General features: G+C 55.1%; 1 protein-coding gene across 12 annotated transcripts; it reads left to right on the forward strand.

The window, feature by feature from the left end:
• The first annotated feature begins 1,922 nt into the window (after positions 1-1,922).
• On the forward strand, positions 1,923-22,910 carry Ddr1 (discoidin domain receptor tyrosine kinase 1). Of its 12 annotated transcripts, none has more exons than XM_036176307.1 (19): positions 4,206-5,708; positions 10,426-10,485; positions 11,148-11,277; positions 11,374-11,476; positions 11,849-12,077; positions 13,312-13,459; positions 13,667-13,766; positions 14,937-15,123; positions 15,232-15,478; positions 16,303-16,386; positions 16,477-16,628; positions 17,275-17,440; positions 17,977-18,087; positions 19,007-19,251; positions 19,420-19,547; positions 20,383-20,601; positions 21,038-21,272; positions 21,682-21,831; positions 21,975-22,910. In XM_036176307.1, the coding sequence occupies exons 3-19, from the start codon at positions 11,190-11,192 to the stop codon at positions 22,113-22,115; spliced, it is 2,733 nt and encodes a 910-aa protein (XP_036032200.1). In that variant the 5' UTR covers positions 4,206-5,708; positions 10,426-10,485; positions 11,148-11,189; the 3' UTR covers positions 22,116-22,910. The 12 variants fall into 12 exon arrangements, with proteins under 12 accessions (XP_036032203.1, XP_036032206.1, XP_036032207.1 ...); XM_036176308.1 differs by lacking the exon at positions 10,426-10,485 and having other exon boundaries at positions 4,206-5,024; positions 5,570-5,708; XM_036176310.1 differs by lacking the exons at positions 4,206-5,708; positions 10,426-10,485 and adding an exon at positions 1,923-2,551.
• The last annotated feature ends 18 nt before the right edge of the window (positions 22,911-22,928 follow it).

Genomic DNA, 22,928 nt, shown 5'->3' on the forward strand with positions numbered 1-22,928 from the left:
CCGCCGCCTCCGCCGGCGACCTTGAACTTTTGATCCTGCCTCTCCAGCAGTTGAGATCCCAAAGCCTGTACCACCAGTCCGTTTCTGCCTTTCTGTCTGTCTCTGTTCCCTTTAGTGATGAGATTACAGGCCTGCACCACCATGCCTGGAAAGAGTGAGCATATTTTAAAATTCTCCATCACAGCAGCGTATGGTGGTACACTGGGGAGGCAGAAGCCGGCAGATGCCTTTGAGTTCTAGGACAGCCTGGTCTACATCGTGAGGCCCTGTCTCAGAAAACAAAAATTCCCCATCATAGAACTGCAGCGTGCACAAAATGAGAAAGTGGAGCGGCCCGAGAGCGCCCGGCAAGTCACAGGCAGGCTGCTGATCCTAAGGGCCCCTTAGCAAAGGACAGCAGGAGAGAAAGTGACGTTTGCGTTTTGGAGCACAAATGTAAACAGCCTGGCGCCCCCGGCGCTGACATTCATCCTTTCTGACCTATCCCTGGGTATTTGTGGCTTGGGGCTCCTCCCTACCCTCCCCCGCTCTGCCAGCTTCTCCATCCCAGAGGCCTTTCTCCGCCCGCGTTCCGCCTAGGCCACCTGCGCGGCAGCGCCCCCCAGTGGTTTTCTTGTTCATTGCTATCACTGGGAAATCCATGGAAGATCGATAACGTCTGTATCCACACGAAGGTTTGCCAAGTGCCCGGAACTCAAAAGGCTCAAGAGTGCGTCCAGGGAGCCACGTTATATCCCCACCCCCACTCTGGAAAGGTGATATGGAAGAATCCAGAAACTCTGAGCGGGAAGTGTCAATTTCCCTTGGATCTAGGGCAAGTTCCAACATCTCTGGCCCTGGTTGGTTGTTTTTATGAAGAGCCCTGCCCATCCTCCTCCGAGGGCTGGAGGAGACAACACAGGACCGAAATGGCTGGAGAAGGACCTACCACGTGTATTGCTTTCCATCGGCTGCGGCAGTTACCCATTGCATTCCTCGCAGGGGTGGGAGGTGAGCCTCCAGGGCAGTGTGGACCGGACAAAACCGGGCTAACTATCTTCCCTCTACCATTGTCCTGAACCTTGCATTTCTGAGAAACTGCGAGGCTCCACTTAGGAAAAAGAATGCAAACCTAATGCTGTCATTTCCCAGCTCCAAGCCCAAGGCCCTTCTTCCATACCGCCAAGCTAGTAACGAGAGTTCAAGCTGTGGCGCTGGTGTCCCTCCCTGGAACCATACTTGCAGTTACAGCCTCCTTCGCACCCTGTGCTGCCTCAGCCAGGAGGGGCCTTGCCTCATCTGCAAACCTTAACTTCACCTAGACCTGCTTGAAGTTGCGCTCTCCTCCCAGCCCACTCAGCAGGTCGCTGCTGACTCTGCCCTGGCTCCGGTCCCTCCTTTCAGCTCTATCTCCAGCACGCGGAGCCTGCCTTCTGCGACTACTACTCTCCCTCCGTAGGGGAAGCCCTTGAGGAGAGCACGCTCCTCACAAACCTCCCAGAGCTCTACCAGAGTCCTGCCCCGTGCAAAGTCTTTTAACTCTCTGTGAAGTGGATTAGGAGGATGGACTCAGAGATCCGCAGCGACACATCAGAAAGCCACAAAGGAAGCTGATGCTAGGGGAGTGACCACCCACACTATCTCCAGGGCCCCTCATCCTAGTGGGAGGGACCGCATTGCGGAGACTCTGCCAAGGGAAAGCGGATGGGGTAGGGAGTCAACATTTCAGACCGTTCAGAGGGCAGAGCCCGGCTTCCTCTCACGTGCTGAGATGAGTTGTCTCCTCCCGGCCCCACCCCCGCCGGCCCCACCCCCTGCCTGCCCAATCAGTCAATGTCCTTTGGCTTTGGGGTTCAAACCACGGGACGGGAGACTCCTCTGAAGATGCTTTTTTTTTTTTTTCATAGAACAGGTCAACTCCTGAAAACTGAAGTTGCCTTTTGGCTTTGGGTGCTTCTGTGGGCCATTGCTACAGCTGGGGGAGCGCTCTCACAGTGTAACAGTTTAGAGAGCTAGCCAGTTAAGAAACTGGGATTCTTTTCAGGGAACAAAACCAAAGTTCCAGGAAAGGGAGTGCAGTGATGGGGACTCAGAAGGAGGTCCCCAAAGGACCACCCTCAGTCAGTTCCGAACCTTTCTGCTTCCAACTTTAGCCCTCACACCCCGCCTTGTCCTCGGCTCTGCAGGGCGAGCTCAGCTCTAAGCCGTGGGCTGCAGCCAGCGCCTGCGGCTTTTCGCCGGATCTCCTCCTCAGCGGCCTTTGTCTGGGGGTCTCTTTGTCTGGGGTCTCTTTGTCTGGGAGACCCCTTTGGTCCAGTTTCACAGTTCTGTCTCCGCTCCCTTTCTCTGGGATAGGCTGTCCCCTCCCTCTCTGCGGGGGCTGAGAGGCTCGGCGAGGGGGAGCAGGGCTGGGTTGCCATGGTCACCTTGAAGCCGGCCGCAGCTGGCCGGGGCAGCTGCTCTTGGGCCCCCGAGGCTGGAACTTGGACAAAGCCGGGAGGCTTCATCGGCCTCAGATCTGGATCCCCAAAGGCCTGAGCCTGGGGACGCTGAAACTCGGGAGAACCTGGAGGTGAGAAGGAGGAAGAGCTCACCTGGGAGATCAGGAACAAACCTGGGGTCTGGGCTGCCTTTAGCAGAAGGGACCAGGTAGGCCTGGAGGCGTGGTGGGAGGGGCGAAGGATGGAGACCCTGTGCGGAACCAGGTTGACCAGCTAGCCGGCGGGGCCTTGGTGGCCCGCAGCCTGGAGACAGGTTTAATTCCATCTCTAGGTCTTCCATCTATCTTGAAATTGTCCTTCCTTTTTAAGTCTGCCCCGCAGCATCTTGGGTTTTTTTATTTCTTTCTTTCAAACTCCATGCCTCCCTCCCTCCCTCTCTCCCACATCTTAATTTCATTCCAACCTCCTCTCTCTGTATTTTCTCCATCCCAGTTTGTCTTCCAAACATTTGTTTTCCTTCTGTGTGGGATCAGATCCCCTTCAATCCTTTCTCCACCCTCTATCTCCCACCTTTCATTGTGGTCCCATCCGCCTCTCTGGAGTCAGTCGTGTGCTCTCCTCCTGGGTTCTGTCCTCATCATCTCTCTGTGACCACCAACCTCTCTCTTCTGGTCCTCCATCCCTTCTCGGTCCCTCTCCCAGACTATCCACGGCTCATCTGTCTCATTTTTCTGTCCTAGATTTATGTCATATCTTCCTTGGTCATCATACTCCAGGCCTCAGATTCCCATTTGAACTCAGTGGCTTTAAAATACGACCTACGGCCAGGGTCTTTTCCAGCTTCCTATTCTACACCCCCCCCCCCCCAACACACACACCAGAGGCTTCCCACTCTCCCCAGCTGCTGGCCCAATCTGCTTCCCCGGAGGCAGCTGCATCTCAGGGCAGGGACTGTGGCTAGTGTGGGTTGGGGGCGGTGAGGGTAGGCCCATCTGGTCCACCGTCCCTCACTCTTCTGTCCTGCTTCCCTACAGTGGCGGGTGGTCTGCCGGCCTGGGGCTGAGCTCTTATTTCTCCTGCGTGCCTCTCTTCACATCCCCGCCCCCCCAGCTGTTTCCCCTCTTCTTCCTGGGCTTGCAGGAAAAAAAAAAATCAGTCCAGCATGGGAGAATGTGCAAGAGGGAGAAGTCAAGAGCCCTCCCCGGCTTCCAGGGTACAGTGGGGGCTTCTGGAGTTGTGAGAGGTGAGAGAGAGGAGCAGTGGGCTCGGGGAGCCGCAGATGGGCACACTCTTGCTTCTTGGCTCAGCTCTGTAGGCCCCTGCATGGCTGGGGTTTCCCTCTCTGGCCCCTGGGAATCTGGGCTCCAAGCAGCACATTCCAGCCGGCTCCAGCTCCTTTTCTGCTGTCACTGGACTCCGCTGGGCCCCAGTCCCTCCTGCCTTTCCAGCCCTGGTCTGGGGCGAGGTGGGCATCACCGACTAGGAATTTTCCCTGGGAGAGTGAGAAAGGGGCAGAGGCTTCCTCCACACCTCCCATGGACCGTTCACTGGCCAGCGCGAGTCAGGGGCGTGCAATGTTCCACGGGGTGTGAGGAGCTGAAGCTCCGCCTGTCCGGGGCTTTCCTAGAGCGTCTCTCCTGGGAGGAGGGGCTGTTACGGTCGCAGGTGAGGTTACTGGGAAGCCTTGGCCCCACCCCCAGCCGGACTGCACACCCCGCCCAGCCTCTGCAGCGCCCAGATTTCCTATAGCTGCCTGCAGAAGGGTAGGTAATTCGGGCAGGGGGGTTATCCCTAAGGGCTCGGTGGAAAGGCATGCAGGCAATTCTCCCAGACCATGGGAGCTATTAGCAGGTCTTTCAGCAGCTGGAGCGTCCCTGGGCTTGTAAACCGGAGACTCAGCCTGCCTTGACCTCTCTCCCGAGGGGCCGCTTATCTTCCTGGTAGCTTTTTCTGTTCTTGTCTGTTTTTTTCTTGAGACTCTTTGGAGAGGCTTTTGGGTGTGAGTTTTCAATCAGTTGAGAGGCGCAACAGGGTGGTAAGACCGGCAAGGTTTCTGGAGACTTTACTGTGACCTTACATCTTTCGGGGACTTGGCAGGTGTGGGGTGCGCAGAGAGGAAGGACTGACAGGTGGTGCTGAGTGGGGACAGAACACCTCCTACACAAGCTCTGCTACCCTCTCCTCCCCGCCCCCCATCTCTCCCTTCCGAGATTCAGCAGCTCTCTGTGTTCATTGTTTTTCTTGCATCCTTGGGTCTTGCGTTCCTTGGGTCTTTTTGGGCAGCATGTGATTTTCAGGGCGCCTATGTTTCTCCTCCACCCCCACCTCGTCCTGGCTCCATTTTGCGCCTCTCCTTGCCAGAAACCAGACTCTGCAGCTCCCACCAGGGACTGAGCTGGCTGGGAACTGAGGAAAGCTTGCCTGAGGAGGACTCCAGAGCCAGCCTGGATGGAGCACGGAGCCCAGGGGGACCCAGAGCCTGGGAGTCTGGACCTCAGGGCTCCTGAGAGACCAGGAGAGAGCTGCAGAGCTGGGGAGAGCTTCTGGAGGAAGGGGACAGAGAGAAGTGGAGACTAAGAGTATGGCCCGCCCTCAGGCTCGGGGGTAATCTAGGTTGGGAGCCGTGGCGCGGAGTGGAAGGTGCCAAAAGGTAGCAAAGTGGGCTAGGGTGAGAACCAAGCGGGGCTGGCTAGACAGGTGAGCCCGGCTCCCTTCCCCCAGCCTGGCTCCGGCTCTCGCTCCCGTGCTGGGCCTGTGGGAACCCGCTGCTTCCTGCGTGCCCTGGGGCTGCTCCTCCGTGCCTCTCTCCCTCTCTCTCCAGGAACCGAGCCCAGAAAAAGGGGAGGAGGGAACGCGCCATCTCCTCGCGGGGCCACCGCGTGGGGGTCCTGGGCGGGCTGTAACCGGGCCCCTGCTGGTGCTGCTGAATCCCAGCCTCGGGGCGGCGGGGGATGGGCGTGCGGATCACCTAGGGGAGGCTACGCGCGCAGGGGGACATGCGGGGCGGCCTCCGCGCTAGTAGAGAAACGAGGGGCGGCGCCGGGCGTGGGAGCGCGGGCGCCGGGGCGGGAGGACGGGCGGGGGACCGGCGCGGGGAGGCGGCGCCTGGGCGCGATCCGGCCCCGCGCTGGCTCCTCTCCCCGGAACAGGCCCCCGACAGCTGCTAGCGGGAGCCGCCTCCCGACACCCGAGCCCCGCCGGCGCCTGCGCTCCCCTCCCGCGCCCCGCCGCCGAGGAGGCCCCAAGTCGGGGCTGGACGCCAGAGTCGGCCCGGGAGAGCGATGAGAGGTAGGGAGCGAGGTGGGGACGCGCAGGAGGCAGGGGGTGCGGGTTGGGGAGCCCCAGCTCTGCCCGCCGCCCTGGGGTTTTGATTCTCTATCCGAAACGGAGAGGGCCCTGACTTTCCGAGGAAGTATTTTCTCGGAGGGAAGGATCTCTCTTTTCCTGGGTGAGGGGAGAACCGAGCCCCAAGAGGACAGGTGCGCATATGCAGCCCACTGAGTCATCCTATCGGTGTCCCCTGTGCCATGCCTACGAGCATGCTCTGTTAAGCTGCCCCGGCCATAGGGAGCCAGCCTGACGCCCAACCTACCAGACCAGCCACGCTCGGTGGTTGCCGGGTGGTGCCAAGAGACGAAGTCACCGCCCAATGAGCAACGCTCCCAGGGTCCCCTTCTGGCCGGGCATTCCTGTCCAGCACCCCTTCTCCCAGCCACCGCCCGGCTGGCCTGGAACTGACTGGCTGAGAAGGATGGAGGTGTGTCCAGACCCTAGTGGCACTGGTCACAGTGGACTGCATGAGTGGAGAAATGGGCTTGTTCTTCTTGTTCCTTTTCCCACCCCAGCTCCACCTGTCCCCACCTGCTCTTGGCTTCCTCCCTCTGGCTTAGTCACCCATCTGTGTTTGGGAGGGAGCAGCTCTCTGGGGATCCCGGACCCCAGGGTTTGAGTTGATTTCACATTGTCTTCTGATGTGATGTCACAGCAGCATGTGTCTGGCGTTTAGTATTCACAGGTGTCTAAAGGTGGCAACTCACTAACCGGTGAGAGCTGACCTGATAGATTACCTCGGGGTGTGTGGCAATCACCTGAGAGGTGGAGGGAGGCAGCAGGATCAAGAGTTAAAGGTCAGCCTTCCTTGGCTTCGTGAGTTTGGAGGCTTGAACTACTTGAGACCTTGTCTCAAAAAAAAAAAAAAAACAATCAATCATCTGGCTGTAGGGGAACATGTCTTTAATCCCAGAACATTCAGGAGAGAGAGGCAGGTGGCTCCCCATGAATTCAAGGCCAGCCTGGTCTACATAGCTAGTTCCAGGCCCACCAAGGCTCTATAGTGAGACCCTGTCTAAAAAGAACCAAAACAGTAACAAAAATCCCTCCAACCAGCCAACCAACCAACCAACCCCTCCCCCCACCTCAAAAACATAAATCAAGCACACACATAACGAAAGATGCCAAGGTGTGTATGGAGTGGGTAAGAATTATGTGTGAGCTGGTCTTGGTGGCACATAGACCATAGAATATGCTGAAGAGGCAAGGGGATCAGAAATTAAAAAGAAGAAAGAAAATGTATGTTTATATCTATGTGAGAGGCTGTAAGGCACCCCGAGGTGTGAGCATGGTACATTTAGTTTACTCTAATGTTTACAGTGGGCTTGTTAAGTCTCATCCCACCTCTGTGTATGTATATAGAGCTGTGTGGGTGTAGTTCTCTGGATTTGGAGATGGGGTTTAGGAGAGGAGAATGAAGGGCCTGAGGCAGAGTATCCTGGCCCTTGGCTTGTAATTGGTTGAAGAAAGGCCAGGTAGGGTGCCAATGAGGTGGAACTCCTAAGCCTATCTGATAGTGGGAATCCAGACCTAGGGGATGATGAGAAAGGGATTGCCCTGGACCTTGTCAGCATGCTTCTGCAGCTCCTCTGCTTGGCCCGGTGCCCTGCTCTCAGAGCCTGCTCTATTTACCTCCAGCTTTGTGTTTCTCTTCTGTCTCCCCCTGCCTCCGGTCCCCGCCTGGCTTTGTATCTCTGCCCCAGGCTCCTCTCGGCACTGTCTGGCTCTGATGACTCATCTGGGATAGGCATGAAGGTTACTCAGGGGAACAAGGGCCCTGCTGTTTCTACAGAGGTGGGGGTGGAGAGTGGCACCCAGGAATTCCCTGCCAGACTTCTCAGCCCGTGCGCCCCTGCACCATGGGGCTGTACCCTCAAGGGACTGGTCATGGTGCCTTTTGGTTCTAGGCTCTCCTTTGATAGCCAAGTGGCCTCTGGCAGCCCCCTCAGCTGCTACTTCAGTGATGGGGGGTCTCAGCTGCCTCTTACATTCCTGCCCTAGAGCATTGTGGGAGCAGCTGGAGGAGGACAAAGGGATGGGGGAGACTCCCCCAACTCCTCCTACCTCCTGGGGTGACCTGGCTTCCCTGTAGTTAAGCCCGCCCTCATCTCCAAGGCAACTCAGCCTTCTCAGCTCAAGGTTCTGCTACCTTCAGTAAGTTGGAACTTGGGGAATGGGATGTCAGAGGCAGAGCAAGGAGAGCTGGGGGGACCTGGTGGCAGGGGTTTGAGAGAGGCGGTAGGTATCCCTCAGGATTCCAGGACCTTTAGACTTCAATGCAGGCCTCAGGCATTGCCAGGCATCAGGAGAACCTTTCTGTCCCCGGGACAGAGGACAGTAGATCCCTGAGTTTATACAAAGACTTCAGCTGGTTTTGGGGAGGGTAAACTGCCCACACCCCAGAAGGAACAGAGAAAGCATCTCGGTCTTCAGGGAGAAACAGATACATGGGGACTCTGATCCAGGAGGTCCAGGTGGGGTTCCGAGTCTTTGCCAAGCATCAGAGGATGTCCAGTCTGCTAGTGGGTCCTCAGGGAACTGATAGAGTCTTGCCCTTAGAGGTTTGAGGCGCTCGGGCTAGCTGGTGTTTAGTTCTATTGTATTTTCCTCAATAAACCAACGAAGCTTCTCTAGGACTTAGGTTTTGAAAACCAGAGTAGGTTTTACATTGGTTTATGTGTTAGATGGTTTTACATGAATACATGCCACTGTCTCACGAGTTGTGGAGAGCCAAACACAGCCAGTTTTCTCCTTTTTGTGTGCTCTTCCCTCCCTTCCCTGTTCATGGTCGCGCACAGCCTCACTAGACATACATATGAGAGTGTGAACAGGCGTGGGTTTGTTTATCCTTTGCTTTCATGGGGTGGAGTGATTCTTGTACTTCTGAGTCTGGCTTTTCATGGAAAACACATGCCGAATCAGATTCACATGTTTGTTTGTTTGTTTTTGTTTGTTTTTAAATTTTCTATTTATGGGTGTTTTGCCTGCATGTGTATCTGCATGATGTGTGTGTGTATGCACCTGGTACCCACGGAGCTCAGAAGAAGGCATTGGATTCCCTAGAACTGTAGTTATGGATGATTGTGAGCCATGGTGTGGGTCCTAGGAACTGAACCTGGGTCCTCTGTCAGAGCAACAAACGCTCGTACCTGTTGAGCCGTCTCCCCAGCCCTCACTTTTTTTTTTTTTTAAACATTTGTCGGATTTTGTTTTTTGGTGTTTGATTTGGAGTCTCATGTAGCCCAGGCTGGCTTCAACTTTAGAATGGGGCTGAGGCTAGCCTTGAATTACTGGTCTTTCACCTCTCAAGTGACTTGCCAGGGTATGCCACCACACCCTGCCTTTCTTTCAAATTTATTATTGTTGTTTATTTTATATGTATGGGTGTTTGGGCTTACATGTATGTCTGTGCACCACAGGCATGTTTGGTGCCCACGGAGGCCAACTGAGAGCATGGGATCCCCTAGGACTTGAGTTGCAGATGGTTGTGAGCTGCCATGTTACTGCTGGGAATCTAACCTGGGTTGTCTGGAACAGCAGCCAGTACTTTTAACTGCTGAGCTGTCTTTCTTTAAAAAAAAAAAAAATTACATTTATTTGTGTGTTTGTAGGTCAGAGGATATATATTTATCCTCTGGTAGTAGGGGCACACACCTTTAATCCTGGCACTTGGGAAGCAGAACCAGGTGAATCTCTGTGAGTCTGAGGCCAGCCTGGTGTACACAGTTCCAGGACAGCCTGTGCTTTGTAGAAAAACCCTGTCTCAGAAACAAATAAAAAAGGGTCAGTTTTCACCTTCTACCCCGATTCTCTCCTTCCACCTGTGAGTCCCAGGGATAGAACTCAGGTCATCGAGCTTGGAGCCAAGTGCCTTTACCCACTGACTTATCTCTCTGGCCTTTTACTTTTTTTTCTTTTCATAACTACATAGAAGTTTAACCCTGTCCCCTGCCACTCCCAACCCCCAGAACATCCCCTGTGGGTAGTCACATAGCTTAGGGATTTGGGTCCTCACCAAAGGCTCTGTGGTGGACATCTGGGGACAGTTTTAAGTTCTTCTCCTATTTCCTTTGTTTGAACCATCTGCCCTGATTATATTGCTAGATTGCTTTCCAAGTAGATTCTGATACTATAACAGCAGCCCACCCCCACACACACACAAAAAAATGGTGGCTTCTCTTTTTGTCCCTCTTCCCATGGAAGATACAACCTTTAACAATATTTTGTTGGGGCTGGAGAGATGGCTCAGTGGTTAAGAGCACTTACTGCTTTTGCAGAGGACCCAGCACCCACATGGTGACGACTCACAACCATCTATAATTCAAGTTCTAGAAGTTCTGCCTCCCTCTTCTGGCCTCCTCAGGTACTGCATGCATGTGGTGCACATACATACCTGTAGGTAAATACTGATATGCATGAACATCTAAAAAATAAATCTTTTGTTTTGTTTTGTTTTTTGAGACAGGGTTCCTCTGTGTAGCTTTGCACCTTTCCTGGGACTCACTTGGTAGCCCAGGCTGGCCTCGAACTCACAGAGATCCATCTGGCTCTGCTTCTCGAGTGCTGGGATTACAGGCGTTCGCCACCACCGCCCAGCACCCAAAAAAAAAAAAAAATCTTAAAATATACTCTGTCAAGTTAGGTATGTCAAGTGTGTATCTATCTGTAATTCCAGCATTTGGGATATTGAGGCAGAGGATTTCTTCCAAGTTCAAGACAAGCCTTAGGCTGCATAGTAAGTTTGAGGCTACACGGTAAGACCCTATCTCAAAAAAAAAAAAAAAAAAAAAAAAAAAAAAAGAGAAACATTCCTTTGTCAGTCTGATTTGTATTTTTCTAATTCTAGTGAACTTGACTATTTTTTAAAATATATATTTTAAACATGTTGGCTCTGTTCTTGTATGAAGTGAATCCTCAGAGCGTTGGGCCATTTCTATATTGGGTTGTTTATAAAATTGTTTCTCTTATCCATTTGTAAGAGTTCTTAGTTTCTAACCATTTCTCTCTACTGTGTGTTGCCTACATTTTTTTGAAGTCATCGTTTTTTTTTTGTCTTTGTTTTTATTTTCTCTGTTGATTGAGGGGTGGGGTGGGGCTTCAGGCACGTTCTTTAATGAACGGATCTCTGGTTCCTTTGTGTGTTAAATGTGGATCATAACATCTACCTTAGAAAGTGGCTGGCGACAAGGTTATGGAGTCTTGTTTAAGGTCTCAGCCGGTGCCTGGTGTGTAGGAGGCAGTCTAAATGTAGAACCATGCTCTAAACGGTGACTTCTCATCTTTATTTTTGGCCGTTTTCCTCTCCTTATCCCCAAAGCAGCCCTCCTGTCTGTCTCTTGCTGTTGGCTGTACCGAGATCCTTTGTGAGCCGGCTCTCCTCCGATTTGTCCCCTGCAGAGATGCTGTCCCCTCCTCCATAGGCCGGAGGGACCAGGAGCGATGGGGACAGGGGCCCTCTCAACTCTACTGCTGCTGCCCCTCTTGCTGACAGTTGGAGATGCTGACATGAAGGGACATTTTGACCCTGGTGAGGAGACTGACTCTTGTTGGGTCCCTGAGGAATAGAGCTTGGGAGTCAGAGAGTTGGGGGGACCCTGACCCATCCTGTGCCTGTGTCTTCCAGCTAAGTGCCGCTATGCCCTGGGCATGCAAGACCGCACCATTCCAGACAGCGACATCTCCGTGTCCAGCTCCTGGTCAGACTCCACCGCTGCCCGCCACAGCAGGTACCTGCTGCTCGGGGTTGCCTTGAGGGAGCTCTTTAATGGACTCCTCTGTGCTCCAAATGGCTTTTGAGAAGGCCCAGGCCAGCGACACATATGCAGTGTGGTGGGAGCAGGCTTTAACAGACCCACAACCAGGCTGGCAATGTGCTCACTTAGGGTACTCAGCTAGTATGAAGCTCTGTATTCAATTCCCAGCACCCCATAAATGGGTGTGGTGGCATGTACTATAATGCCATCACTCAGGAGGTAGCCGCAGGAAGAACAGAAGTTCAGGGTTACATAGTGAGGCCAACCTGAGTTACAAGTAACATTGTCACAAAAATAAAAAAGACCCAAGGTCAAGTGTTGCCCTGACCTCCTTCTTCCTCCCAGGCTGGAAAGCAGTGATGGAGATGGAGCATGGTGCCCTGCAGGGCCTGTGTTCCCCAAAGAGGAGGAGTACCTGCAGGTGGACCTTCGGAGGCTGCACCTGGTGGCTCTGGTAGGCACACAGGGCCGCCATGCTGGGGGCCTGGGCAAAGAGTTCTCCCGAAGCTACCGGTTGCGTTACTCCCGAGATGGCCGCCGCTGGATGGACTGGAGGGACCGCTGGGGTCAGGAGGTGAGGCTGAAAAGGGAGGCACCTGGGAAGGGCACATTCTTCTCCTTGCCACACTCTAAACAGCACCTGCCACTGCCCATGCTCTAGCATGTCCGGCTCCAGACTCTGCCAGGAGCATCGCCCAGTGTTGCCAGCCTGACTGCCTCTTAATATCCCGTGCGGGTCTCAGACTTACCATCGGCCTCTCCAGTGGACGCCAGTCCGCACTCTTATCCCAAATCTGTCCCTTTTTCTTGTTCTCAGCTTGGGGAATTTACAGCCCCCCACCCCCACCCCATGACCACAAACTAAGATGGTGTTTAGGTGGCCCGCTCTCTCAGCTCCTCTCTATGCCCACCTTTGTGGCATTTCCTGAACCCCATCACTGCACCCTCCCTCCCAGCTGTAAGCCATGTGTTCATCCATCCAGCTGAAGTCTAAGCCATTCAGCCTGCTTCCATCCCTTTCTACTTTGTATCAAACCCCTTCCTCAGGGCTGCAAACAGTACACCCAGCTCTCAGCCCAACACTGGCTTTATCAAAAGGAGGGGGAAAAAGACTCCAGTTCTTTGACTGAGTTAATCACGCACTTCGATTAACCCGGTTTCAGCTCCAGGGGATCTCGCACCATCCTCTGGTCTCTGCAAGCACTGCATTTGCGTATGCAAACCCGCACACATGTACATACGCCGTGCCATAGCGCCTTTATCTGTGGAACAGACCAGGGTCCCTCTCCACAGTCAGGGACACTTGCTGCCGTCTGTGCCCGTCAGCCCTTCCCCAGATACCCAGAGGCTTCCTCTTACTCCGCCCAGTGCTCCTCAGAGATGTCACCCCCTGCAGAGCTTGCTCTGGACGCCCACCTCGCTGCTCTGCCCCACACACTGCCTCTTGTTCCTCACAGCTGTCCTGTGAGGAGGGGTTCCCTTCACCACTGAGGTCATGTCTGGTCCAGAGCGGGCACTTGGTCAGCTGTTGAATGAACAGAGAGAGTGGGGTGAAGCAGGCAGGGTGCTGAGATTCTGGGGGAGGGTCTGGGTACAGCAGCATGGCCTCCAGAGCTTCAGGAGGCATCAGTGGTCACTGCCACAGAACCTCCTTTTAGAAATGCCCAGCTGCGTCCCACAGTGCTGCGTGCTCAGTGTCACCCTTTGCCAGCGTCTTGGTGGCCCCTGCAGGCTGAGCCGAGGTCTGGGAGGTTAGCTCTGACCTGCAGCCCTACCCACCCATCCACCCTTTTCCTCCTGGCCCACAGGTGATTTCGGGTAATGAGGATCCTGGTGGAGTGGTGCTGAAGGACCTTGGGCCCCCCATGGTGGCCCGGCTGGTCCGCTTCTACCCCCGGGCTGACCGAGTCATGAGCGTCTGTCTGCGGGTGGAGCTGTATGGCTGCCTCTGGCGGGGTGAGTAGGTCAGCCTCACAAGAACCCCTTTCCAGTCCTGGAAGCAAGAAATAGGGAATGTGAGGAGGGGTATCAGAGGTCCTCTTCTGTCAGGAAGCTGCCACTGAGAGGAGAGAGGGACTGGACAATGTTGCCGTCTCCACACTTAGAAGAAGGGGCTGAAATCACTCAGGCCTGATGCCTCTAACTCCCTTTCCGCCCTCCCAGATGGACTCCTGTCGTACACAGCCCCCGTGGGGCAGACCATGTACTTATCTGAGGTGGTGCATCTCAATGACTCCACCTATGATGGATATACTGCAGGCGGGTAAGACCTGTACCGAGCTTGGGATGGGAGAAGGCCAGTGTGTGTGTGTGTGTGTGTGTGTGTGTGTGTGTGTGTGTGTGTGTGTATGTGTGTGGTGTAGTATGTGTGGTGTGTGTGATGTATGTATGTGTGATGTATGTATGTGTGTGTGTGTGATGTGTGTGCTGAGTTGTATATGTGTGGTATGTGTGGTGTATGTATGTGTGCTGTGTGTGGTGTGTGTGTGTTATGTGTGATGTGTGTGTGTGGTGTGTGTGTATGTGTGGTGTGTGATGTATATGTGTGTGTGTGGTCTGTGTGTGTGCTGTGTGGTGTGTGTGTGTGTGTGTGTGTTATGTGTATGTGTGTGGTGTAGTATGTGTGGTGTATGTATGTGTGCGTGTGTGATGTGTGTGCTGAGTTGTATATGTGTGGTATGTGTGGTGTATGTATGTGTGCTGTGTGTGGTGTGTGTGTGATATGTGTGATGTGTGTGTGTGGTGTGTGTGTATGTATGGTGTGTGATGTATATGTGTGTGTGTGTGTGATCTGTGTGTGTGTGTGTGTGTGTGTGTGTGTGTGTGTGTGTGTACGTGTGCATGTGAGGTGAGGTGAGGTGGAGCAGGGAGTAGCCTGGGCAGTAAAATGGAAGAACTGGGGAAAATGCCAATTAGGTGGGGCCTGAAAGGACAGGCTGGGAATGAAGGATGGTAAGATGCCCATAGCCAAAGGGCACTTTGTATGGATTAGAAAGAGGCCCATGATCCAGACAAGGTTCACCTTGTAAGAAAACCTGCAGGGCACCAGAACTTCTGTAATCCCAGTGCTTGGGAGGTAGAGGCAGTAACATCGGGGCCTTCAGTTCGTACTTGCTATATAGCAAGTTCTAGGCCAGCCAGACCCCCTAAGTCACTATCTAAAAACAAACAAGGCACCACCCCCAGCTAAGAATGTCTGTTGGGAATTGTCACATTAAATACACTATAGACTGAACCTTGTGCCTTAGTGGTGGCACTTCAGCATGGTGTGAGTCCCTGGCAACAGTTTTGGGTAGATGAATGACATTGAGGTGGGCTGGGAAGGGAGAGGGGTGAGAACCAGGCTGTTCAGGCCCCTACTGGTGGTGGGTACAGAACCTGCGTGGCCAACCGTCTTCCCTCTGAACAGTCCTTTCCTGTCCTCTCCAATCAGGCTGCAGTATGGCGGTCTGGGCCAGCTGGCAGATGGTGTGGTGGGGCTGGATGACTTCAGGCAGAGCCAGGAGCTGCGGGTCTGGCCAGGCTATGACTACGTAGGATGGAGCAACCATAGCTTCCCCAGTGGCTATGTGGAGATGGAGTTTGAGTTTGACCGACTGAGGACCTTCCAGACGATGCAGGTGAGCTAGCTGGGCCCTCAGGCCCTCGGAGGACACCGGTGCCGGGAGTGGGGGCAGGGGGAGGGGTGCTGTGTTTCCTGGCCTGACCCTGTGTCCTCTTTCTCTCAGGTCCATTGTAACAACATGCACACTCTGGGAGCCCGCCTACCAGGCGGGGTGGAATGTCGGTTTAAAAGGGGCCCTGCCATGGCCTGGGAGGGAGAGCCTGTGCGCCATGCCTTGGGGGGCAGCCTCGGAGACCCCAGAGCCAGGGCCATCTCAGTGCCCCTGGGGGGCCGCGTGGGCCGCTTCCTGCAGTGCCGATTCCTCTTTGCGGGACCCTGGTTACTCTTCAGTGAGATCTCTTTCATCTCGAGTAAGCCCCAGAGTGTGCCTGGCTCTAGCCCTACCTAAGTTTACCTGTTGGTCTGACTGTCAACCCCGTAGTGACCCCAGCATATGGATTCCTGGTATCTCCGTCACCTGTGAGATTTCTCAGACGGGGCAGAATAATCAGACCCGGTCCTTTTCTTGGTGTTTTGTAGATTCTTATTGTGTTTTTGAGACAAGGTCTCACTATGTAGCCTTGGCTGGCCTGGAACTCAGAGAGAGATAGGCCTGCCTCTGCCAGCTGAGTGCTGGGATTAAAAGCATGTACTACCATACCCAAGCTCAGTACAGGTCTTACCCACCTGCAGTATATTCTTTTTTTTTTTTTTTTTTTTAATTAAAAAAATTTTTAATTATTTTTACAAAATATTTTATGTTTTCGAGACAGGTCTTATAATGTAACCTGGACCAGCCTAAAACCCATGATCCCCCTGCCTCAGCCTCCCCAAGCATTAGGATCATAGCTGCGTAGGATCCCTGTTGTCCCCAAATCTCTCTCTTTCCTGTATGAGTCCCTCATTGCTGGTCTATCCTGAATGAGGGTGACAGGAGTTCTGGTTAAGCCTGAAAGACTTCTGCTGTTGTCTTAAACCTGGAGATCCACAAGGAACCCTTCCCCCCCACCTCCCCACCCCCCACCCCTCACCCCGTCCTCCACTCCCCCTCGGCCGGGGACTTCCCACACTGCTGTACCAATGGGCTTGCTCTGACTAGATTCCTGACCACTGTGTCCCCCTGAGTCCCCTAGGTCTCACACACCTGGGTCGCCGGGGTCCCTGCTCTGACTCCCTCTTCTCTTTGCTACCCCAGACGCGGTGAACGATTCCTCTGAAACCTTCCCGCCAGCCCCCTGGTGGCCGCCTGGCCCACCTCCCACCAACGTCAGCAGCTTTGGTGAGCAGTCCCTGGGTACAGTTCCTCCCAGGCCTCCCCCTCTGGTGCGGCAGGACACCTGCTGTGGTGCTGACCATTCTCCCCTGTCAGAGCTGGAGCCCCGGGGTCAACAGCCGGTGGCCAAGGCGGAGGGGAGCCCGACTGCCATCCTCATCGGCTGCCTGGTGGCCATCATCCTGCTGCTGCTGCTGATCATTGCGCTCATGCTCTGGAGGCTGCACTGGCGCCGCCTGCTCAGCAAGGTGGGCAGCGCATGCGCTGTGCATGGGCGGGCATGGGAGCACAGTCCGTGGGAGCACGGTCGGGCCGGTAGGAGCTGTAGGGCTGGGCTTAACATCAGAAGCAGAGACCACTCTCCAGAGTGAGCATGGCGTGCGAGACGGACAAACGTGAGTCAGTTCCCACCACGGTGAGTCTCCTTTGATTGAGACCCGGTGGCAGTTACCGGAGCTAGGGAGGAGCAAGAGCAGAGAGTCCTCAGAGGGCCCTTGAAAGAGGCAGGGCCTTCCAGTGCAGGACGTAAAGCAGCCCTCTGGGAGAAGCCAGGAGAACAAATCTCCCAGCCTCACCTTTGTCCTCCAGCCAAGCTCTGTCCATCTGGGGTCCTTCTCTAACGGAAAGCCCAACCAACCTGTTGGGAGCAAAAGCTGGAGAAGAGCCAGTGAAGGGGGCTAGTGGCAGGTCACCTGCTCTCCGAATGCCCGGACCTCCCATGTCTGGAAGGGTGATGTCCGTTACGGTTGATAATTAGGGCCTGGCCAGATCTGGGTTGGGTCCTGTGGGGTGCCATCAGGGGAGTGGAGCTGCCATGAGCAGGGGACAGGCCAGCTTGGATCCGAGCTCCCAGGAAGCCGTGGCTCCGTTAATGTTGTCTAATCCCGCAACAAGGCCGAGCGCCGGGTGTTGGAGGAGGAGCTGACGGTTCACCTCTCTGTTCCTGGGGACACCATCCTCATCAACAACCGCCCAGGGCCCCGAGAGCCACCCCCTTACCAGGAGCCCCGGCCTCGGGGGACTCCACCCCATTCTGCGCCCTGTGTCCCCAATGGCTCCGGTAAGGCCCTGCCTTGTTCCAGTCCCGCCTTGGCATCTGCCCGGGTTCTTGTCGTATCCCTCCTTCTCCTTCACCGTCTGTAGCCAGTCCAGTCCATCTTCTTATTTCTATGTACCTCCATAAAGTCTCCCCCAAGGTTTTCCTATGTATTACCCAGAATGCCAATGGTCTCATCCTGTCCACAGTGTCATAGATTTCTGTTGTACCCTCTCGTTGTCCCCTTACCCCTCGGCACTTGCTCTTTCCATCTGTCCATCCATCTTTGTCCATCCGTCCACTCATTCGAGCACCCATCCATCCTACCATCCACCGATGTTCATAAACCCATTTGTCTAGCCAGCACTCAGACAGCAGTTTTAGCTCTCATCCACCACCACTCACCCCTCCGTACACATCCATCATCCATTCAGCTCTCTGTGGCTGGTGAGGGCCTTGGTTTACTCTATCTCTGTCTCCTCCACTTTCATCCCCAGAAGCCCCCGTCTTGCCTCGAGTCTCATCCCTTCCCCGTGTCTCCCCCCTCCTTCTCCCGACAGCGTTGCTGCTCTCCAATCCGGCCTACCGCCTCCTTCTGGCCACTTACGCCCGTCCCCCTCGAGGCCCGGGCCCCCCCACACCCGCCTGGGCCAAACCCACCAACACCCAGGGTAAGCCCCTCTGCCGCTGGGCTCTGCAGGCTCCCCATACCTCTACTGGGCAGGGAAAAGCCCTCCCACCTTGCACCGTCCGCTTCCTCACTGTGGCCTTTTCTGCTCTCCCGAGCTCCCCTGCTCTGCCGCCCTGGAGCCATGGGGAAGGCTGCTGGTCTTAGCTCTGTCCCCTCCTCTTCTCCCACTGCTCTCCAGAGCTGGAGAGGACGCTGCTGTGGTGCTGCTCTTCTGTAACTCCTCCTTTATTCTCCCCTCTCTCTAGAGCTGCGAGGAGGAGGGCCTCACCCTGGGCGCTTGCCCCCTGCCCCCTGGGTCCTCTCTCTGCAGTCCCAGAGGTGAAGAAGGCTCATGCGGCTCCTGCCTGCTCTTCTTTTCTCTGAGTTGCTTTCTCATTGTGGCCCTTTCCCCAGGGCCTAGAGGGGACAGCTCTGCCTCCCTCCTGTCTGTAAACATCTTGTCTTGGGGGCCTGTGGCCCCGTCACCCTCTCCCCTCTCCGTGTACCCTGTCTCTGCCTGTCTTTGAGCTTGGTGTGTTTGGGATTGGGAGTAACTGGCAGGGAGGGCCTGGGCTGACAGTAGCAGGAGCTGGTGGTCAGTGGGATGAGGGTTTGGAACATGGATGAGACTCGTGGCTTGGTCCTGCTTCAGATGCTGGGTGGAGGTCCTTCCAGCCCAGGCTTACCTAGTGGTCAGGGTTATGCCAGGAAACCCCAGAGGGTAAAATATTCTGATACCTTCTGCTTAACTGTGCTACCTTGAAAGCCTTTGGGTGCGTAGCACTGTTCCCACACTTGCCTTCTCTGGTTTGAGGCTGGCAGCGGGGATCTAGGGGACATAGAGGCCGGGACCTCAGGGGAGTTTGGGACATGTGCTGCTCCTGATGCCTCGTTCTGTCTTCTCTCCCTCGCCTCTCCAGCCTGCAGTGGGGACTATATGGAACCCGAGAAGCCGGGCGCCCCGCTTCTACCTCCACCTCCCCAGAACAGCGTTCCCCATTATGCCGAGGCTGACATTGTCACCCTGCAGGGTGTCACTGGGGGCAACACCTATGCTGTGCCCGCCTTGCCCCCAGGGGCAGTTGGGGATGGCCCCCCCAGAGTGGATTTCCCCCGGTCACGGCTCCGCTTCAAGGAGAAGCTTGGCGAGGGCCAGTTTGGGGAGGTAAGGAGGGTGCCTGCCCAGAGTTACAGTGTCTGGCTCATCTAGGGCTTTGTTGCCATGCCTGCATGCTTCCTCGGCCCAGCAACTTGCCGTTTGTGCCATGATGCCCCATGTGATGCTGTGGTCTTGGTGGACCTCGAGACTGAGTGGATGACCTTCATTCTCCAGGTGCACCTGTGTGAAGTAGAAAACCCTCAAGACCTGGTCAGTGGTGACTTCCCTGTCAGCGTGCACAAGGGACACCCCTTGCTGGTAGCGGTGAAGATCCTCCGGCCAGATGCCACCAAAAATGCCAGGTGAGACCCACAGCATCAACAGTGACAGCATAAGCCAGTGTGAATGGGGGAAGTCACATGGGGCCCCACTCCTGGATGGGGAGCTGTAGGCAATTAGCAGCTTCTGAGAGAGAGTACGCTAATCTCCAGAGATCAGTCCCCTACTCGGTTATCCAGTCCCAAGTGGTCAGCCTCGAAACCTACACACACCAGCAACACTAAGTGGGTTGGCAGAGTGCATTCACAGATTTACTCACATACATACCTATAGCAATAATAATTAAAGGGTGAGAGGCCGCAGATTTGAAAGAGTGACGTGGGGGACACAAGAGAGGTTGGAGGGAGGAGAGGGAGAGGGGAAATGTTGTAAGCATACTTTAATTCAATTTAGAAAATAATTAGGTTGGCCGGTGGTGGCGCACGCCTTTAATCCCAGCACTTGGGAGGCAGAGGCAGGTGGATCTGTGTGAGTTTGAGGCCAGCCTGGCCTACCAAGCGAGATCCAGGAAAGGCGCAAAGCTACAGAGAAACCCTGTCTCGGAAAAATAATAATAATAATAATAATAATAATAATAATAATAATAATAATTAGGTTGGGGATTTAGCTCAGTAGTAGAGCACTTGCCTAGCAAGCGCAAGGCCCTGGGGTTCGATCCTCAGCTCACAAAAAAAAAAAAAAAAAAAAAAAAGAATGCTAGGTAAGGACTAGGGATGATGTCTGGAAAAGGGTGGGGTGGGGAGGATGCCATGAAGATCAGGGAGCTGCAGAGCCTGGTGTCTGAGAGGGAGGTCCTTGAAGGCAAGAAGAAAGATCCACTGCCATGCCACTTCTCCAGCCTTCTCCCTGCTTCTCCAGGAATGATTTCCTGAAGGAGGTCAAGATCATGTCAAGGCTGAAGGACCCAAACATCATCCGGCTCCTGGGCGTGTGTGTGCAGGATGACCCCCTCTGCATGATCACAGACTACATGGAGAATGGTGACCTGAACCAGTTCCTTAGTGCCCACCAGCTGGAAAACAAGGCAGCTCAGGGGGTTCCTGGGGACAGAGAGTCTGACCAGGGGCCCACAATCAGGTACCACTCCCTGAGGCAGGGCCTTCCTAAGAGCACCACCACAAGTGGGACTCCTGCCCATCACTCAAGCTGGGGAGGGGCGGGGAGCATTGGGTGGGGATGGGTGTGTAGACGTCCCAGAGGGACCTAGGGTGAGGAACTCATGTCCATGGTAATACATGAACTAGGCCAGAAAGGCTCAGATCTTAGGAGGAGCAGGCACAGAGGCCTGGAGCCTCCATGAGTTCTCTCTTCTCCAGCCTAACAAAGCATGAGCTCCTTGGGATTGGGTGGGTGGAGTAGGCCCTGCCCCATTCTGAACCTCTTCCCTTCCTGGATCAGCAGTGACCTATCCAGTGGTGAGGTGTGGGCTCCCCTCCCTCTCTTAGATAGACGCATGGAAAGTGGGGAGGAGTCTGGACTGCCCTGTGACCTCCTCTTGGGCCCCTTCTTTCAGCTACCCTATGCTGTTGCACGTGGGAGCCCAGATCGCCTCAGGCATGCGTTATCTGGCCACACTTAACTTTGTGCACCGGGACCTGGCCACCAGGAACTGCTTGGTTGGGGAAAATTTCACCATCAAAATCGCTGACTTTGGCATGAGCCGGAATCTCTATGCTGGGGATTATTACCGTGTACAGGGCCGGGCAGTGCTGCCCATCAGGTGGATGGCCTGGGAGTGCATCCTCATGGTGAGCGGCCAAAAGAAGCAGGCTGGGAGGGGACACTAGCTGCCCTTCTGTCCGTTCTCTGGCTTCTCAGCCACTTGCCTTTCTGGAAGTCGAGGGTACCCCAGATCAAGGAACTGGGAAAAGAAGGGACAGCGGTGTGTGGGGAAAGGGATCCAGGAGCCAAGAGTGGGCTGGAGGGGCAAGAGTTGGAAACTGGGGATAGAAGGTGTTGGAGTGGGATAGAGAGAGGCTAGTACCAGCAGGTGGAAGGCAGCTGGAGAAGGGTAGGGCCAGAGCAGGAGGAGGGGGAGGCAGGAACAGAGGAGCAGGTGTAAGGGGGTCAGGTAGAAGGACAGCCCGGGGCTAGGATAGGTAGACCTTGGGTCTGCCCTGCCTGAGATCTTCCTCTACCTTTCTTGCATTGTGCCAGGGGAAGTTCACGACAGCAAGTGACGTGTGGGCCTTTGGAGTGACGCTGTGGGAGGTACTGATGCTCTGCAGGTCCCAGCCCTTTGGGCAGCTAACAGATGAGCAGGTCATCGAGAATGCTGGGGAGTTCTTCAGGGACCAAGGCCGGCAGGTTGGAGCCGAGGGAGGGGCTGTGGCTTGTGGGCGGGGCCAGAGGCGTGTGGGCGGGGCCAGAGGCGTGTGGGAGGGGCCGGGAGGGGCAGAGCATGTGGTGATTGAGACTAAAGAGCACCTGCCCCTGCCTCTCCCTCGCAGGTATACTTGTCCCGGCCACCCGCCTGCCCGCAGACCCTCTATGAGCTGATGCTGCGGTGCTGGAGCCGGGAGCCTGAGCAGCGGCCGCCCTTTGCCCAGCTTCATCGGTTCCTGGCAGATGATGCACTTAACACAGTGTGAACTCAGGACGCCGCAGCCCTTTCCCATTGGGAGCCATCCAGGGGAAGCTGGACACTAAAATGAGAGAAGGCACCCCGCCCCACCATCCCTGAGAGGCAGCATTTCTGCAGGTGGGCTGGGTCTGCCCAAGGAGCTGAAGCCTCTGTCACTGGATACACACTCCCTTCCTGTTCTCCTTCCATCTCCCGAGCACCACCCACCCAGCTGGCCCTGTGGTTGGGATCCTGCCTGACTTCTTCCAGCCATCCCCTGGGGAAGGATGGGGACAAATGCAGGGCACACACTGGACAAGGCCCCTGGAGCACCTGGGCCCCACTGGACAACACTGGTTCCTGGGGAGGTGGCTGTGCCCCCGGCCTCCTTCCTGTCACACACTGGACACTGCCAGCTGAGAAACTGGGGGATGAGGTGGACAAGGAAACCTAACCCCTATGGTGGTCCTCAGCCTGGCTTCCTTCTGATACCCCCCTCCCGACACGCTGGACCTGGGGTGATCCCGGTCCTGATTCTCGTCACACCCCTCCTTCCTACCCGCTGAGCTGCAAGCTAGGACTTCTCAAAGCCTATATGTTTCTGTGGAGTAAATAGTAGGATGGGGGGCAGAGGGACCCATAGCCCAAGGCTGGGGTGGGGAATCTCTATTGTAGCTACCACATTGGTTTTTCTATAATCACGTGGGTTTGTACATTTTTGGGGGGAGAGACACAGATTTTTACACTAATATATGGACTTAGCTTGAGGCAATTTTAATCTCCTGCACTAGGCAGGTAATAATAAAAGTTGAGTTTTTCCACAGCTGTGGGTCCATTTCCT

The sequence above is a fragment of the Onychomys torridus genome, unplaced genomic scaffold, assembly GCF_903995425.1.
Source record: "Onychomys torridus unplaced genomic scaffold, mOncTor1.1, whole genome shotgun sequence".
NCBI lineage: Eukaryota > Metazoa > Chordata > Mammalia > Rodentia > Cricetidae > Onychomys > Onychomys torridus.